The sequence below is a fragment of the Sorex fumeus genome, unplaced genomic scaffold (assembly GCF_029834395.1).
Source record: "Sorex fumeus unplaced genomic scaffold, SorFum_2.1 ptg000039l, whole genome shotgun sequence".
In the NCBI taxonomy this organism is placed as follows: Eukaryota; Metazoa; Chordata; class Mammalia; order Eulipotyphla; family Soricidae; genus Sorex; species Sorex fumeus.
Window position 1 is genome coordinate 11,389,998 of NW_026606096.1, and position 17,039 is coordinate 11,407,036.

Below are 17,039 nucleotides of genomic sequence, written 5' to 3' on the forward strand. Positions count from 1 at the left end.
GAGCTTCCTCTGGGCTCTGGGGAGCTGTGGAGGGGGGAATTTAAATCACCTTCACTGTTCGCGAGGTGACCTTGGAGTTTGGTACCTAGGTGACCCTCACTCAGGCCTTTTGGGGGAGTGGGGCAGGGCTGGAGTGAGACTCACCTTCCAGTGGAGGAGCGGAACTAGCCCAGTGAGGGTGGAAGCCTGGTTTTCTACGTGGGCCTGGGTAGACCTGACACCTTCCTTTCTTTTGCTCCCTGGTGAGGATGTTTACGCTGCCTGCTCTGTGCTTGTTTCTGGCTTGTAGCTCCCCATAGTTACAAATGGATCCTGCAGTGTGGGGGTAGGTGATGGATTGGGAATTTACCTGCGCTGCTGGGAAGTCCTGAGGATTCTGGAAAAATCCTCTGTATTTTGACGCTGTAGAATTTTGAGGTGATTTCGTTCCCCCTGCTCCCCCCTAATCCCCCCCATCTCCTCTGCTGCTCAGGCCAGAGACATTGTAACTGGGCCAAGGACAGGCAGGGCTGACCTCTCAGCTATTCCAGGAATTAAAAACATTTCAATGTTTAATGAGCTTTTTCAAGAGCCTCTTTTTGGTTTGCCTCTGGATTTCGAGGCATCTCTCTTTGCACAGTGGATGCCCAAAAGGCCAATCTGAATGAAGCTGTCTTGGTTTATTAAGTTAGATCAGCGCTTAATGCAATTAGAGAACTTTAGGTCTAGGCCAAGCTCTGGCAGGGGCTGGGTTGGCCGAGATGACTCAGTCAGGGGCTCAGTTATTTCTTGTGAAAAATAGCAGTTCTTTATGGAAGAGTCTAATTTTAACCAATCCCCTAAAATGAACTCTTTTGTTGTTTTTTTTTTCCCCAGTAAACATTTTGGAACACCCGTGGTGCACTGGTGCAGTGGGGACAGTTTGGGGTGGGGCACTGTGGACCAGAACCCTGATTAAACTCAGCCCCTGGCCTCTTTAAGAGTTAAAGCTACAGTAGCTGTCAGGACATGGGAGGTAGCAGGTGGGCTTGGGCGACCGTGTTCCAACAGCTTCGCCTTCTTCAGTGGTTAATTCCTCCGAAAGACAGAACTGGAGCTAAGTCTTAGCCGGGGAGGTGCTTAGCAGTAATCTCTTAGGGCCTTTGAAATACCATTGGCCGAATCACCGGAATGAAAGAATTAGATATTAATGAAATCAGCTCTTCCTGCTCCTGCCAGAGGACAATCCGTACCAGGCTGGGCCTCGCCACATCATGTTTCAGAGACAGAGGCCTTTGGTATGCACAGAAGCTATGTGCAGTGTGCCCTGTGAGACCCATTGTCCGTGGGTGATGTTGGCAGCCCTGGTGGGCATCTGACAGGAGCGTGGCACAAAACATCACGTTGCTGACCATGGGCATCCAGGACCAGCCGAGCAAGTGCACTAGACTGAAGCAAGCAGTGTGTGTGCCTGGTGGGTCTCGGCCGTTACCAAGATAACATTCCCTAGCGTGTGTTTACCCATCTTATCTGGGTCTCCTGCCCAGGGTTACTGGCCCTTTGGGCCTGAGAACCTGCATTTCTCATGGTCTCCAGATTGATGATGATCACCCATCCTGACCTATTTGCAGAAGGGCCAGAGCCTGGAGAACTATTACTAGGTTTAAGGCCCTTCTGGTCCTTATATGCATGTGGTCCCCCGAGCACTTCCGGGAGTGACCCTTGAACATACAGACAGGAAGTAGCTCCTGAGTGTGGCCAGGTGTGGCCCAAATCCTCCCCGCTACACTTCCCCTGTGACAAATAATGAGCTAGGTAGATTGCTCAAATGGGAGAGGGCTCTGAGTTAGGTCCTTGGTACTGTGTTGTGAACCTCCTCCTCCTCCTGCACACACACACACACACACACACACACACACACACACACACACACTGATCTATTCCCTATATAGACAGTGAACATGGGATCAGGAGGAATGCTCTGTCATGACAGCTAATCGGTATTAAGTGACTTTGGGCAAGTCACACCCCTTCCCATGTGGTCTTAAGGATGCTGCAATGGCTTCACTCCCCTCAAGGTGGAGGGAGGGGTCTGATGGAGCATCGTCCGCTGGGCCCATTTCTCACATTCAGATGCTCTGTTGTAGGTGGAGGCTGAAGCCGTGAATCGCTCGATCACCATCGCCAACCAGACCAACTGCCCCCTGTACGTCACCAGGGTGATGAGCAAGAGTGCGGCCGAGGTCATCGCCCAGGCCCGGAAAAAGGGTGAGCGCAGCCGCCTGTGACGGCGGGCAGGTTGGAGGATGCGCGGGCAGGTTGGAGGATGCGCCAGCAGGGAGGCCCCTTTTCCATACCTCGGTGCCAAGTGGTGGCTTTCATCATGTTCCAGCATTAACCTAATTACCGCTGAGCACGGGAAGGAGCTCCAGTTTCCCCTGCTCCGGTCCACCGGGGCAGCCTGGCTCAGCTCTGTTTAAAGGGCATGCAGCAGTGGGGGGTCACGGATGGCCACCCTCCCACCCATAGAAAATTTGGATTTAATTTGGCGCAGCCTAAATAAACTGGGCACACACACAGATGATGTCACTTTCCATCTGCCGCAGACTTCTTCGGGGGGGAATGTTACATTGCAAAACCCATTTCCCCTTGGTGGCTGGGAGTGATTTCTGCCTGCCAGGGTGAGTGGGAGAGTCTTGTGCGAGTGTGGGGTGTGAGGCTGGGCTCTGCACGTCCCCCCCGCCCCCCGCCCCCCAGTGTCCCAGAGCGCAAGTCACTGACAGTAAATAAGCGATGGTGATAGATTCTGGGCCCAGACTGGCTCTCTGTGCTGTGAGGGAATCTGAGGAGTATGTTCTTGGAAGCCAATTTGCTAAGTGCTTCTTGCAGAGGCTGAACCCGGGGTGCCTCGTGTATTATGAATGCAGGGGGTCCTGTGCTTACCTGCTGTCAACTCTTGAGTGGGAGAATCATGTTGAGTCTTTTTTTTTTTTGCGTCACATCCGGCGATGCATAGGGGTTACTCCTGGCTTTGCACTCAGGAATTACACCTGGCGGTGCTCAGGGGACCATTTGAGATGCTGAGACTCGAACCTGGGTCAGCCGCGTGCAAGGCAAACGCCCTACCCACTGTGCTATCGCTCCAGCCCCTACACACTGTGTCTTGGGTGCTTGGTAGTGAGCCCCACACGGAGAGGAGAATGAGAGTATGTGGCCAGCGCGGAGGTGGAGGTGAATGAAAGCGTTACACAAAGCACCCACCCTCCTTCTCCCCCTCCCCTCCCACTGGCTCTTGTGCTCTTGCACCTTGGAGCCTCTTTTATCTCTTCATCTCTTATCTCTCCCTTTGGCTCCTCCTCAGGCATCTCTTGGTCTCTCATTCCCTTAAGCTGCCCCCTTTATATCTTCATGTCCTTCTTTCTGTCAGGAAGGCTGCACTTTGGCAGAGAAGTGTCCAGTTCTCTGTGAGCCGTGACCCACAGGAGTAAGGAGAGCTGGAAGGTTTTTTTTTTTTTTTAATTTTCCACTGGTGGAGACTTGGTATGGGCCCTAGAACAAATTGTCCAGTGGCCACTGAGTCAGCGTGTCCCAAGAGATGATGGCTCGCAGACAGACGCAGCCTTTCCTGGCCCTGGGGAAACTGGAGCTCTCCTGGGGCCTGAGTTCTGAAGCATTTTTGATCAACTTCTTGCTCTGTTGCCTTCTTCTCAGAAGCCTTCCCTCTGCTGGCCGTTAGGAGGAATTGCCTTATCATCTGAAAATGTGTCACCTACTCGGAGTCAGCTAGGATCCCGAGTTCTGGGGAAGATGACTGTGGGTGACCGTCCTCCGTGCTCTGCCACCCACACACACATTTTGGGATATGAGAGTCTGCTTCTGCACCCAAGGCTTATCACAGAGCAGCGTCTCCTGTCTAGCGTGGGGACAGTTGGCACTGGGTCTGAAAGGAGAATTTTCTGATTGTTTGCAGCGGTAGTGTCCCAGATGATAATAAGCAGAAAGTGAAGCAACATTTCTAACATAGTTTTTATTTATTTATTTGTCATTTTTTTAATTGAGTCATCATGAGATATACAGTTACAAAGCCGTTCATGATCCGGTTTCAGTCATACAATGATCCAACACCCGTCCCTCCACCAGGGTCCATTTCCCACCACCAGTGACTCCAGTTTCCCTCCTGCCACCCCCCCCATCAACATAGTTTTTAATACAATTTAACCTAATTTAAGAGCTCAGGTTTTATTTTCCAAAATAAAATTTAAAAATCAAAAAAAAAATTAAAATTTGAGACACGTCTGGTTCTATGCAGGGCTGACTTCTGCATCTGTGTTTAGGGATCACTCCCGGTGGTACTTGGGGGGTACTCAGCGTATGTGATGCTGGGGATTGAATCCAGATTGATCAAAGGCAAAGCCAGTGTGTTAACCACTGTACTGTCTCTCCAGCTCCAAATTCAAACTCTTTTTCTGTTCAAATCGAAAGAGAGGGCAGCTGTTGCCAGACCTGGGTCCAGCAGAGATGGTGTTTTAGCAATTACTGCTCTGTGGATGGGGCTGGAGTGATAGTACAGCGGGTAGGGCGTTTGCCTTGCACGCAGCCGATATGGCCAACCTGAGTTCGATTCCTCTGCCCCTCTTGAAGAGCCCGGCAAGCTATCGAGAGTATCTCGCCCACACGGCAAAGCCTGGCAAGCTACCCGTGACGTATTCGATATGCCAAACACAGTAACAAGTGTCACAATGGAGATGTTACTAGGCCCGCTCGAGCAATGACAGCTCTGTGGATACAGAGGGCTAACCCTGCCACATGTTCTAACTACTTTCTGTGCCTCAGTTTTCTTGTTTGAAGAGACAGATGTTATTTGACTACCCAGTTCCACTCTTGTTCTGTAATTTGGTGCCTGTGTCCCTCTGTGTCCTCATAAGTTTAACCTAATATGTGTGTGGAAACTGAGCACTGAGGAGAAACTACTTCACTCTTATCTTTCTTGAACTTCAGCCTCTAAGTTCACTTTTGTCTCCATGGTGGTTCTTGGGATGGCACTTTCATTCAAACTGCATCCCATTCTGTAGTCCCCGAAACCCTCTGCTCTAGAAGAACCAGAGCTACCGGAAAGGCGCCAGTGAACAAGCACAGAAGGTTTAACTTGCTCTTAGGATCTTCCTCTCATTCCATCCTATTGGAATTTTGTAACCACACATGGAGATGGGGCAGGCAGGAACTTTATCCCTTGCTTTACTTTACAATGGAGCACATTCAAACTCTGAGCTAGTGAATGATGGTATGGGGGTTATGGGGATTAAAATATTCAGGAACTGGAGCGATAAATAGTACAGTGGGTAGAACACTTGCCTGGCATGCAACTGACTCGGGTTCAATCCCCGGCATTCCATATGGTCCCTCAAGCACCACCAAGAACAATTTCTGAGTCCAGAGCCAGTAATCTCTGAATATCACCATGTGTGGCCCCAAAACCCAAAACCCAAACAGAAAAACCCCAAATCAACCCCCCCGCAAATATTCCAGCCATGGATATTCACATTAGTATCTGACTTCCCTTCATACTGTGAGATTATTTGAATATGAGAAATGCGGTGGTTGCCATTTTGGTACCTGTTGGGGTTTAGTTCCTCAACCAACTTGATGACACTAGAGACAGACTGACCCTAGCAGAGCCATGGACAAATGGAAGCAAAAGACTGCCCAGCGACCTGGTGGGAAAATAGTGTTGGGTTATCTTAAGGGCTGGCACTCTGAGGTCAGTAGGTCAGTATCCTCTCACTGAAAATATACTAGCTCCGGCAGTAGGTTACCTGTCATCTCTAGGTCTCATTTTCCATCTAAAGGGAGGATAGTAATAGTGACTCATCCTGTCAAGCAGTGATGGGCATGTTGGAGTGAGACAATGCATGCAAAGATGTAGATAGCACCTTGCACACATTGGGATGGGAGAATGCTTGCATGAATGCTCGCACTACTCACACTAGCTAAACTCTGGAAACATCTCAAGTGCCCAAGAACAGAGGACTGGATACTGAAGCTATGATACATAAACACAAGGGAAAAGGACCCTTGTAAGCAAAGATGCAGTCATGCAGTTTGCTACTATGTAGATGGATCTGGAGAGTATCATGCTGAGTGAAGTTAGTCAGAGGTAGTGGAAAAGACAGTGAATGACTTTTCTCATATGTAGGATGTCACGGTCACGGTCCTCCCGTTGTTCATCGATTTGCTCGAGCGGGCCCAGTAACGTCTCCATCATGAGACTTGTTGTTACTGTGTTTGGCATATCGAATGCGCTGGAGCGATAGCACAGCAGTAGGGCATTTGCCTTACAAGCGGCCAACATGATCGACCCGAGTTCGATTCCTCCGCCCCTCTCGGAGAGCCCGGCAAGCTACCAAGAGTATCTCGCCTGCATGGCAGAGCCTGGCAAGCTACCCGTGACATATTCGATATGTAGGATGTAAAGAAACATAATAGGAGAATAACAAATGTTCAAAGGCAATAGAAAGGAAGAGCAGGAGAACTGGTGTTCATTAGAAAGCTTGCCTCTGGGGTAGAGGGGAATATATCAAGGAAGGGAGCCCTAGGACAATGGGGGAGGTGGAAAGTGATTGCCATAGAAGCAGGCTGGATGGCAGGATGGAAACTGTGGACATGGGTGGAGAGAAGTGGGTACGAGTGAAGGGAATGGTGTTGGAATGTTGCCCACCTGAAACAATCATGAATAATGTTGTAACTCTGCAATTCATGGTGATTCAGTTAAAAAAAAAAGAAGTGTGTGCTCACCCAAATCAAGGGTTTTCTTTCTGCTGAAGATTGCTTTCTACTTCCCATGCATTCTTCTGTTCTCTAGACACAGGTGTAAGGCACTGCCAACTTTGTGCTGCGTGTTTGTTCATCTGCATAATGGGGGGATTCTTTACTCTTCTGTGAAACTTTTCTTTGTTTGGGGGCTACACCAGGTGATGCCCAGGGGTTACTCCTGACTCTGTGCTCAGGCATTATTCCTGTTGGTGTTCGGAAGACCAGCTAGGATGTTGGGGATCAAACCTGGGTCAGCCATGTGCCGGGAGAGTGCTCTTCCCACTGGACTATTGCGCCGGCTGCAACCTTCAGTGACTTTTGACCATGTGATACTGCGGGCCTTTCTTTTGGAGAAGAGGAATGGTCCCAGTCTCAGTCAGCTCCTTCCAAAGGAGGGAAAGTCACATGGGAAATGGTCAGAGTTGTAAACACACAGTGCAAGCCAGGTCGGGTTGAGCACAGGAGAAGGAGCCACACGCACCAGCTGACACGAGGACTCAGTGTCAGTCAGTATTTCTCTACCAAAGGCAGCTGCTAAAAAATCATGACCCTCTCTCCCCTCTCTCACTGACTCCCGGGTGCCTTTGTACCCAGTGACCTCCTGATCACAAACCTTGGATGGGGTGCTGACGTCCCTGAAGATGTGGGGCGATGATGTTGATCTCATGGAGTGGGAACTCTTTTCACGTGCCTGCTTTCCTCGTGTGACAGCTGACCCTCATCCCCGAGAGGCATGTGTTGCTTCCTGTGTTGTTGGTTTTTACCAGGATGGGGGGATCACCGGTCTCCTACAGGAAAATAGAGGAAGATACAGCAGGATCAGAATACCTGGGGCTGATGGCGTCACTTTCACTCTCTAGAAGAAATGTGAATAACTGGAAGGAATGTGAATAATATAATATAAATTCAGATCTTGGAGAAATTGAAATGTGTCAGTGGGATATTTTGTTCCAGATCATCCAGCCTCTGGGAGCCCGGGGTTCCAGACTCCTGGCTCTCTCGCTCTCTGCCTGGGTTACAGCACTGGGCTTTTTCTAGAACGTGCTCCTTCAAACCCCCACTGGTAGACCTCTCTCTGAAGTCTTGCCTGACTGCTGAGGCCTTCCATATGAGAGCGGTAGCGTGTGGGCCGTACTGATGACTTCATTTGGGAGCCACTGTCCTTACCCCACTTCCAGATCCTCCCCACCCCACACCAGAACCCAGATGCAGAAACAGGACAGTTGTGGCTACTGAGGTTACATTAAACTCTGGGAACTCAAATTTGAGACAAGACTTCCTGTGCCCTACAGGTCAATAGAAGTGGCTTGGGCGTAATGAGAAACATATGTTCAGGAGCCCCCCAGAACCACCCCAGCTTGGGGGCAGAGCCCTAGTATCATGCTAATTTTATTCACTTAAAATCTTGCATGCAGAATCAGGAGTATGGGCTGCCTTCGGAGTGCCATAAAACCTCACCCAGAGCTAGGATCGTCAGGGCTTGCCAGAGAAATACTGAAATCCACACACACATATATTGGTGGGAGGGAGCGAGGGCTGAGCTGTCTTTGGGGACTGGCTCATGCCATTGTGGGCACGGGCAGTTCTGGAGTCTATGCAGGCCGACTGGAGGCGCGGGGAAGAGTTGCTGTTATAGCTCAAATTGGAAGGCGGGCTGGAGGCTGAATTCCTTTCCGGCCAGTGCCCCCAAATAATGGCAGATACTCTTAGAGGCTGAGAATTCAATTGATGTTGTAAAGTAGCCACTCTGAGGTTCCTGGGGACAAGGGTTTTATTTTTAGGGCAGATATAAAAATTACAGAGTTCCTTGAATTGAGAATTTGAATCCCTGAAATGATCCTTTTCTTCCCCTACTTGGTCCAGCCTAATTAGGAACAGCCAATTCCCTTATACTTAGTTTCATAAAACTGCTTCCGGTATCAAATCCAATACACGGGCCCACGGAATTTGGTAACTATTTGGTGGAATCCAGTGGTGTCCTTTGTTTATCTCTATTGCCATGGACAGTTTGCTCTCTGCTTTTAAATGAAGTCAGGTTGAAGAACTTTTTCAGGAACCTATTAAGGTTCTGTTACTTGGCACCGTTGGCACCAAAATCTAGTAACAGGTTCTCTGTGGAGAGGCTCAGAATATTGATTTTTGGAATGGGCTTTCTGAGAGCAGAAGAAAGTTTTGAAAGTGTGAGTGACTCTGTGTGTGTGTGTGTGTGAGAGAGAGAGAGAGAGAGAGAGAGAGAGAGAGAGAGAAGGGGGAGAGAGGCAGAGAGAGTGAAAGAGAGAGAGAGAGAGGCAGGCAGGCAGTTGGTGTTTGTACTATGCCGCTATGTCCTTATGACTGTTTTTAAAATGCACGGACATGATTTTCTGCAATGTCTACTCTGGATTTGTCGTCCTGCCTCTCATTAATGGGAAACGACTAGCAGTCAGAGTTGGGGAGCTGTCAAACCTTTCGAAACTCCAGCTTTTCCTTCATTTCTCCTGAATGCACTTGGGTCCCCCGGCCTGTTGTGAACAGACACCTCCCCGAGGCCCCTTCAGCTCCCAGCCTCCACAGCAAGCCTGCCAAAGGCTGCTAAGGGTCACATCCTCTAGCTCAGACTTTCCCCAGAGAAGAAAATCATGAAGGTCATTTCGGTGCCAAGAAAGCGTCAGCAGTGTGTTTAGAAAAGTGTAGAAAGGCCAATTAAGCCTGCTTCGTGGTTTATTATTATTAGTGGTAATCATTCCTGGCATGCAGTTCAATGGTGTCCGGGACTGACTCAGCCCCAGAGTGCAGTTCCTCCTCTACTCCCTCATGTGGGCTTTCTGTAAAGTGGGGAGCAGCATCCCGGGGAGCCTCCATGCCTTGGTGTTGGGAGGAAGTGCCGGCATGTGGACCTCCACTTCCGCTGGAGCCTCCTATTCTAACTCCTACCCTGCCCCTGGGGGCTGACCTCTGACTCTTTGGAATTGAAACAGCAACGCAGGAATGCGGCTGCCAACACCCTCCTCCTCCATCAGATGCTTGCCCTCCTTGCTTGGCTCCAGCCTAGAATCCGGCTCAGCCTTGATCTAAGAAGGCTTGTCTGGTCTGCAACGGCCGTGGGTGCTCCAGCCCAGCCCTGGGTTCTGCAGAGACAAAGGGCCAAGCTGATTTTCTCTGGGTGAGGCATTTGTTCCTGTGTACAGGGACACTGGCCCTCCACCCCGTGTTCCCGCTCCCTGAAATAGCCCTGGCTATTTCACTACCGCCAGCAGCCTTCGGCCTGATGGGATTCAGGGTGGGTCCAAGAAGCAGCCCCTCCTTGTACCCAGCTTTCCTCAGGCGGGACGGAATTCAGAGCACATGAGTGAGAGCAAGTGCTTGGAAAGTCAGGGCACATTATTCTGTCAAAGGGCTTCTGAGCATGGTCAGGCCAATCTCCTCCAGTTTGTTCTGCTCTCTTCAACTTTCTACTGTTGTCAACATCGGGATCCTTTCAGGGCAACAATGGTCCTTAAGTTTCCCTATTGCTGTGCCCAAATCATACCCTGTGTTTGATAACAGCGAGGGGGACCCCAAGATCTGATGGGATGAGAGGATTGGACTCCGGCAATTTGAAGGATGAGCATACGCATTTGCATTTCATCAGTGTCCTTGGCAGCACCCAGGCCTCCTCCTTGTGGTACTTTTCCACTTTGGAATGTGTGGGAGCGGTTTGTGCAGTTCCCTCTGCGGACTCCCGCTAGGGACCTTGCAGGTGATTTGGGGAACATTGACCCCTTTCTTCCTTGGGGAGCTTCCATCTGTACCCAATTGCCCCTGGATTCTGGGCTCTCCTCTCCCTTGGGGATTTGGACTGATTTCCTCTGAGGCTCCGCCTGCCGCCGCCTCCCAGGGCTTCTCCCCCTCCCTGACCCAACAGCAACAGCAACTCTTTTGTGCAGTTCCTGAGGCCGGAGGGGGCAGCTTCTCAGAGCCAGTAGCGATTTGCAGCTAAGAGGGTGATGCAGTGTATTAGAAGAGATAAGGCTGGGGAGAGGCCATCAAAGGAAGGGAGCCGCATTCCTGACTGGGTAGTGTTTGGCCTTGAGCTCACTGTGTTGGAGAAAAGGGACTGACCTCTTGGCCCAAGGACTGTGGGGCGGGTCAGCCCTGGGGAGGGTGAGGCGAAGTGAATTCCTAGTGGTGGTAAGACTGGCCTGAGATCAAATTCCAGCTCTGAGGCCTATAATTAATAACATACTCGAGCTTTCAGTCACTTGAACATGCATCGAGGCTTATGATTATGTGCAGGCGGCGTGTCTGCATCTAGCAGAGAACCCAGGGGTCAAAACTGGTGCCTGTTAGAGTGTGGGGTTCTCAGGTCAAGGAACGGCTCCATTTTGGGGGTTGAGTTTGGATGGATTTGGAAGAGCTGAGCAGCTCTGAGACGAGGCATTAGATAATTGAGGAGTTTGTTTCTGTCCTTGGGGAGAGGGGGGTCTACTTAGAGTTTAAGGCAAGGGAATGGGATGGGACTTTTTTGGGGGGGTCACACCTGGTGGTGCTTGGGGGACCATATGGGATGCTGGGAATTGAACCTGGGTCGGCCGCGTGCAAGGCAAATGCCCTACCTGCTGTGCTATCACTGCAGCCCCAAGGGATGGCATGGTTTTGGGAAGATCACTCATGGAGGATGAATGGAAAGTTGGGAAGAAAGGTGAGGGAGCAATAATCAATCCAAACACTAGTTGGGAGACTATTGGAATGAGCTGAAGGTATTGGTGGGGGAAGGGTAGAGTTCTGATGTAAGGCACTATGGGATTGACATTCAACGCACACATGATTCTCAGTGTTTTGGGTTTGCACCTGAATGGCTAGAGCAGAAGACAGGCGTTGAGCATGTGTGAACTGGCATTCTTGGAGGGTGAATTAATTTAGAGGAGACTTCCGGAAACTCCGAAATCTGAGAGGCGTAACTCGTTAGAGCCTCATCTTTCTCACACTGGCCAAGTTGGCTTTTGGTGGCTTGTGAGCTTAACACCCTTCAGTTGCTGACTCAGGGATTGGGTTGCCCAGATCGGACAGCTCTAGATGACTGTGTCCTTGCTGCCAAGTGCTGCAAACCACCACGGCCATGTATAATTTCCTCTCTCTGTTCAATTCTCAGACACTGAGAGAGAGAGAGGCTGGAGAACATGGGGAGTAAAGGAGTGTTTGGTGAGCAGTGTGGGGGAAGTTTGAGGTACCCAGGACTACCCTAACGTAAGAGTCTCCGTGTCACTGGGACTTGTTGGGATGTGAACTGAGGAGCAATCATAGGTACCCATGACAGCTGAGAGTAACAGGTTAGCAGGCAGAAACCTTGAGGCTGTTCAGCATCAGCTCAGGATAATGCTAAGTTATCAAGGCAGGTCAGAGGCAGCATCTTTAGGGTGCAGAGCCCATGTTGGAACAGGTATTTGGCCTCCTTTTTTGTCTTTTTTTTTTCTTTTTGGGTCACACCCAGCAATGCACAGGGATTACTCCTGGCTCTGCACTCAGAAATTACTCCTGGCAGTTCGTGGGGGGCCATATGGGATGCTGGGAATCAAACCTGGGTAAGCCACATGCAAGGCAAATGCCCTACCCACTGTGCTATCACTCTAGCATATTGGCCTCCTTTAAGTGTGAGTTCCTTCGCTGTAGGCTGAGCCTGACCTTGTCGTAAGGGAATGGCAGGGAGGGTCCTTGGCATGCCCTGGGACAGCCAGTGACTCCCAATACAGTGGTTTCTTTCCTCATTTGTACCATCCTTGTTGTTCCGATTGGCAGGGACTGTGGTGTATGGCGAGCCGATCACTGCCAGCTTGGGGACTGATGGGTCCCACTACTGGAGCAAGAACTGGGCGAAGGCAGCAGCGTTTGTCACCTCTCCGCCCCTCAGCCCTGACCCGACCACTCCGGACTTTCTGAATTCCTTGCTGTCCTGGTGAGTCCCAAAGACTCTCATGCTCTGTCCTTGCTCTTTGCTCTTTGCTGAGACCAAGGTGCCCTGACAGGAGACAATATGGGGTGACTGGAAGCTGGCCTGTGACCCGACAATCTTGTTCTTCCAACTCGGATTGCTAAAGGGAATATGGAATTACCCCTCCAGCACTGTTGTGGGGGTAGAAAATATGGATCAAAGTCAAAATGAATGAAAGTCAACCAAAGGAGATCGTTAAAGTATCAGAAACATTCCACTGTGGTGTCTGGTCACACCTGATACCTCATCAAGTTGATTCAGAGCACAGTTGTGTAGTTGTGCCTCTGGATCATGTAATAATCTCCCGGAATTATCTGTCTCCTGAGGGAAAGATTCAAAAGCTTTCTGTGGCCTGGCTCATTAAAAGACTAGGTTGAAGGACAATTTGAAGTCATAGATGATGAGTTAACATCCAGTTTTATGTTTTCTGTCTAGTGGAGATCTCCAGGTCACTGGAAGTGCCCATTGTACTTTCAATACTGCCCAGAAGGCTGTAGGGAAGGACAACTTCACCCTCATTCCTGAAGGCACCAATGGCACTGAGGAACGGATGTCCGTCATCTGGGATAAGGCTGTGGTGAGAAGCCGTGTTCTTCCTTTGATCTCTGCTTTCCTTTGTCCCTTCCTCTGAGGTCCTAGGCCTTTGATGGCCTTGAACCGGCAATCAGGAGAATTCTAGAAGCTGATACTTGGGTGATAGTACTCCTTATGTTTTGAAACCCAAACCACTGCTTCCTGGTCATTTGCTTCTACATACATGTTTCTACATACATGTTTCTGACCATTAGAAAAACAATAGAACAAGATTCTTTCGGATCTGTCATTTGGGGCCAGTCTAGTGAATTTTTCTCAGCAACATGGTAATTTTTTCAGTTTTACTCTTGGATATGAACTTAGTTCCTTAATATTGATCTTCAGGGATTAGCATTTCAGTTTACTTCAGGCTTCAGTAGGCCTGCTTTGGACATAAACTGAGTAAGTACGTTAATTTTTTTTAATGTTTTAAAACATAATAACAGAAGAGGTGTTCTGTTTCCTACTGAATTCTTTTCACTATATGTACTATATCTCCACACACATATATATGTAGAAAATAGAATTATATATGTAATTCTCAATATTTATGATGTAAGTATTATTCCAAAAAGAGTTAGGTAGGAAATAAATTGCTCATAATACCATATTTCAAGCACAGAATGAGCTTTTGGCTTAAATGCCTTTCAGTTTTTGCCTATGCAGAAATACACATACATATATGTGCATACAAATCATGCATAAATTTTTGTTCATGTGTTTTCTAAAAATAATATATCATGACTGGGGCTGGAAGATAGCTCAGCAGGCTGGAGCACATGCTTTCCATGCTGGATGCTAGGGATTCGATCTTTGGCACTTTATGGTCTACCAAGTACCACGAGGAGCAATTCCTAGGATCTAGCTGTTCCCTCCTGCCTATAAAAATTCCCCATATTTAAATATATTTGAGAAACTTATATGTCTTAATGCTGAAAAACTACTCATTTCTCATCAGTAAACATTTATGCTATTTTTGACTTTTCTGTTGAACCAATGTCCTTATAGGCACATCTTGGGACATATTATGCCTGTAGAAAAATTTTCTAGATGTTATATGACTTGATCCAAGGGTATTTAAGACTCCTGATGTATAGTCAAAGTTATTTCCAGGAAGATTGCACCACCTTACAGGCCAGCAGCAGTGTAGGACTGTCTGTGTTTCATTAGGCCCAGATTGGTATATGGTCATCGCCAAGAACAAGTCTTGCTGATTTGGTGAATTTGTGTCTCATTGACTTATACTTAATTTCTTCAGTTACTATTAGAGTAGATCGTTTTTCATATCTCTTAACATTTCTTTTCATTTACTTTTACTAGCTGCTCATTTTATTTTTAAAAAGTTAATTTGATATATTTTAGTTTGGGGGCAGGGCAGCCCTCCCAAGTGCTGCTCATAAGGCCCCCTGGCCAAGTTGGCCTGCAGTTCAGTTGCAAGGACTCTGGAGGGCAAGGGAGTACCCAGGTCACCTTGGCAATGCTTGTGAGCATCTGGGATTACACCTGGCAATGCTTGGAGGACCAGGTGGTGCCGGGCTTGAACCAAGGTGGGTCTCATGCAGGGTGTGCACTGTGACCCCTATACTGTCTCTCTAACCACAATACCAGCTCATATTTGGTTTTGAATTTTTAAGTGAGGGGAAGGGCTGGTCACGCCCAGTGATGCTCAGGGCTTACTTCTCGCTCTGCATTCAGGACTCACTCCTGGAGGGCTTCGGGGTCCAGATGGGGTACAAGGCAAGTGCCTTACCCGCTGTACTATCTTTGGCCCCAATAACCTTTTTATTTCTTTGACTTGTTTTCTGATGGTCTTGAGCAGATTTCCCAACTCAGAGATATATTCATTTTCTCAAATCCTGCATTTATACGGAAGTGGGGTAGTAGGAGGGGAGAAGAGAAACAGGAAATAGAATATGAGGAAGTGTGATTGGCACTTGGATATACTGTGTAAAGCCACATGTGAGGCTAAGACGTCCATGTTCTCTCAACTAGAAGCCCAAATCTGTGGCCTTTGTTTAAAAGAATGTCCTGGGAAGCCAAATGCTCTTTCCTGAAGAGACATCACACTCTCTTCTTCAACATTCAGCTTTCATTTTGAAATAATTATAGATTCCAAAGATGTTACAAAGAGAGGCACAATGATCCTTTATACCTTTGCCCAGTTTCACCAATGGCTGCATTGTCTGGTGATTATAGGACACAGAGCAAAACTAGCAGAAGAATGACAGTGCAATGTGTAATGTGTGTGGTTTCATGTTATTTTTCTCAAAGAGATTCATGTATCCACCTTCGCAATCAAGACACAGATTTATCACTGCCAAGACTCCCTTCTGATGTCCCTGTAAGGCCGTGCCCTCTCTTAACCTCTGGAGGAATCTCCGAATCTTCCTTTGTCTGCTTTCCATTTCTGTAACTTATTTTTGGATTGTGAGTGAATGCACACTTTGGGGCCTCCTGAGAGTATTCTTTTGTGTTTAGCACTGTGCTTTTAGCATCCATCTAAGTTATATACTTCAAAAGTCTCTTGCTTTTTATTTCACTTTTCAACTATTTTTTTTTTTTGTAGGGAGGGCAGTTTGGGCCATACCCAGTGGTGCTCAGAGCTGAAACCTGGCTCTGTACTCAGGATCACTCCTGAAAGGGTTCAGGGGACCGTATGGGGTACTGTGGATCTAACCCGGTCAGTCATGTGCAAGGCTAGTGCTCTACCCATTGCACTATCACTATAGCCCCTCCACTTTTCATCTTTTAACCCACTTTTGGTGTGTGTCTTATTCTTCAGGTCACTGGGAAGATGGATGAGAACCAGTTTGTGGCTGTGACTAGTACCAACGCAGCCAAAGTCTTCAACCTTTACCCCAGGAAGGGACGCATTGCTGTGGGATCTGATGCTGACCTGGTCATCTGGGACCCTGACAGCGTTAAAACCATCTCTGCCAAGACCCACAACAGCGTAAGGAACCATGCGCGACCAACCACATGAATTCCACTTACGGGAAGGGAGAGCCAGGGAGAGTCACGAGATTTATGAAAAGACTTGCTGTGGGGCTGGAACGATATTGCACAGTGGGTACGGCATGCGGGGCGAACCAGGGCTCAATTTCCAGCATCTCCTATGGTCCCCTGAGCACTGACAGGAGTAATTCCTGAGTGCAAAGCCAGGAGTAACCCCCGTGCCTCGCTGGGTATGACCCCAAAAGCCAAAAAACCAAAAAGAAAAAAAAAAAGACTTGCTGTGTTAGGAATGAACTTTTTCCCTAGGTTATAGTGTGACTTGCATTTAACTGAGAAATAAGTAGCTATTTCCTTTTCTTTAGTCAAGTCACAAGACTGTGACTTATGGAATGTGACAGTCTTTCAGTGACTAGAGATCACCTTCTATCTTGGGAGTCTGTAGAAACTCCAAAGTTTTCAACTCATCCCAGGATGGTAAAGGCTTCAAGAACTTCTTGAAGCCAAAATGACATTTCATGCTATCATTCATACAGCACCTTTCCAGTATTTTGGCAGCACTTGGAACAAGGGATCTTTTAAATAAAATATTCAAAAGCCCATGCCCAGTGGGGTACTATTGATCTCTTAAGCTACTGTTTTCTCATGGAAATGTGAATGACACTTTTTCTTACTGACCCGAAGGAATTGATTAACTTTGACCTTTCCCAAATAGAAAAAAAATCTCCTAGACGGCCATTGTGATCTTAGGACCTGCAGATTTGGTGTCTCTTATTTCTTGGCCTGAAAGTGCAGAACG

At 48.3% G+C, this 17,039-nt stretch overlaps 1 protein-coding gene across 2 annotated transcripts in view; it reads left to right on the forward strand.

Moving 5' to 3' along the window:
* Positions 1-17,039, forward strand: part of DPYSL2 (dihydropyrimidinase like 2) — a 141,713-nt gene that overhangs the window by 114,457 nt on the left and 10,217 nt on the right. For both annotated transcript variants that reach the window (XM_056119123.1, XM_056119124.1), the window contains exons 8-11: positions 2,106-2,226; positions 12,523-12,679; positions 13,151-13,292; positions 16,071-16,241. In XM_056119123.1, the coding sequence (XP_055975098.1) occupies positions 2,106-2,226; positions 12,523-12,679; positions 13,151-13,292; positions 16,071-16,241 (591 nt within the window). The remainder of the gene's footprint in view (positions 1-2,105; positions 2,227-12,522; positions 12,680-13,150; positions 13,293-16,070; positions 16,242-17,039) is intronic.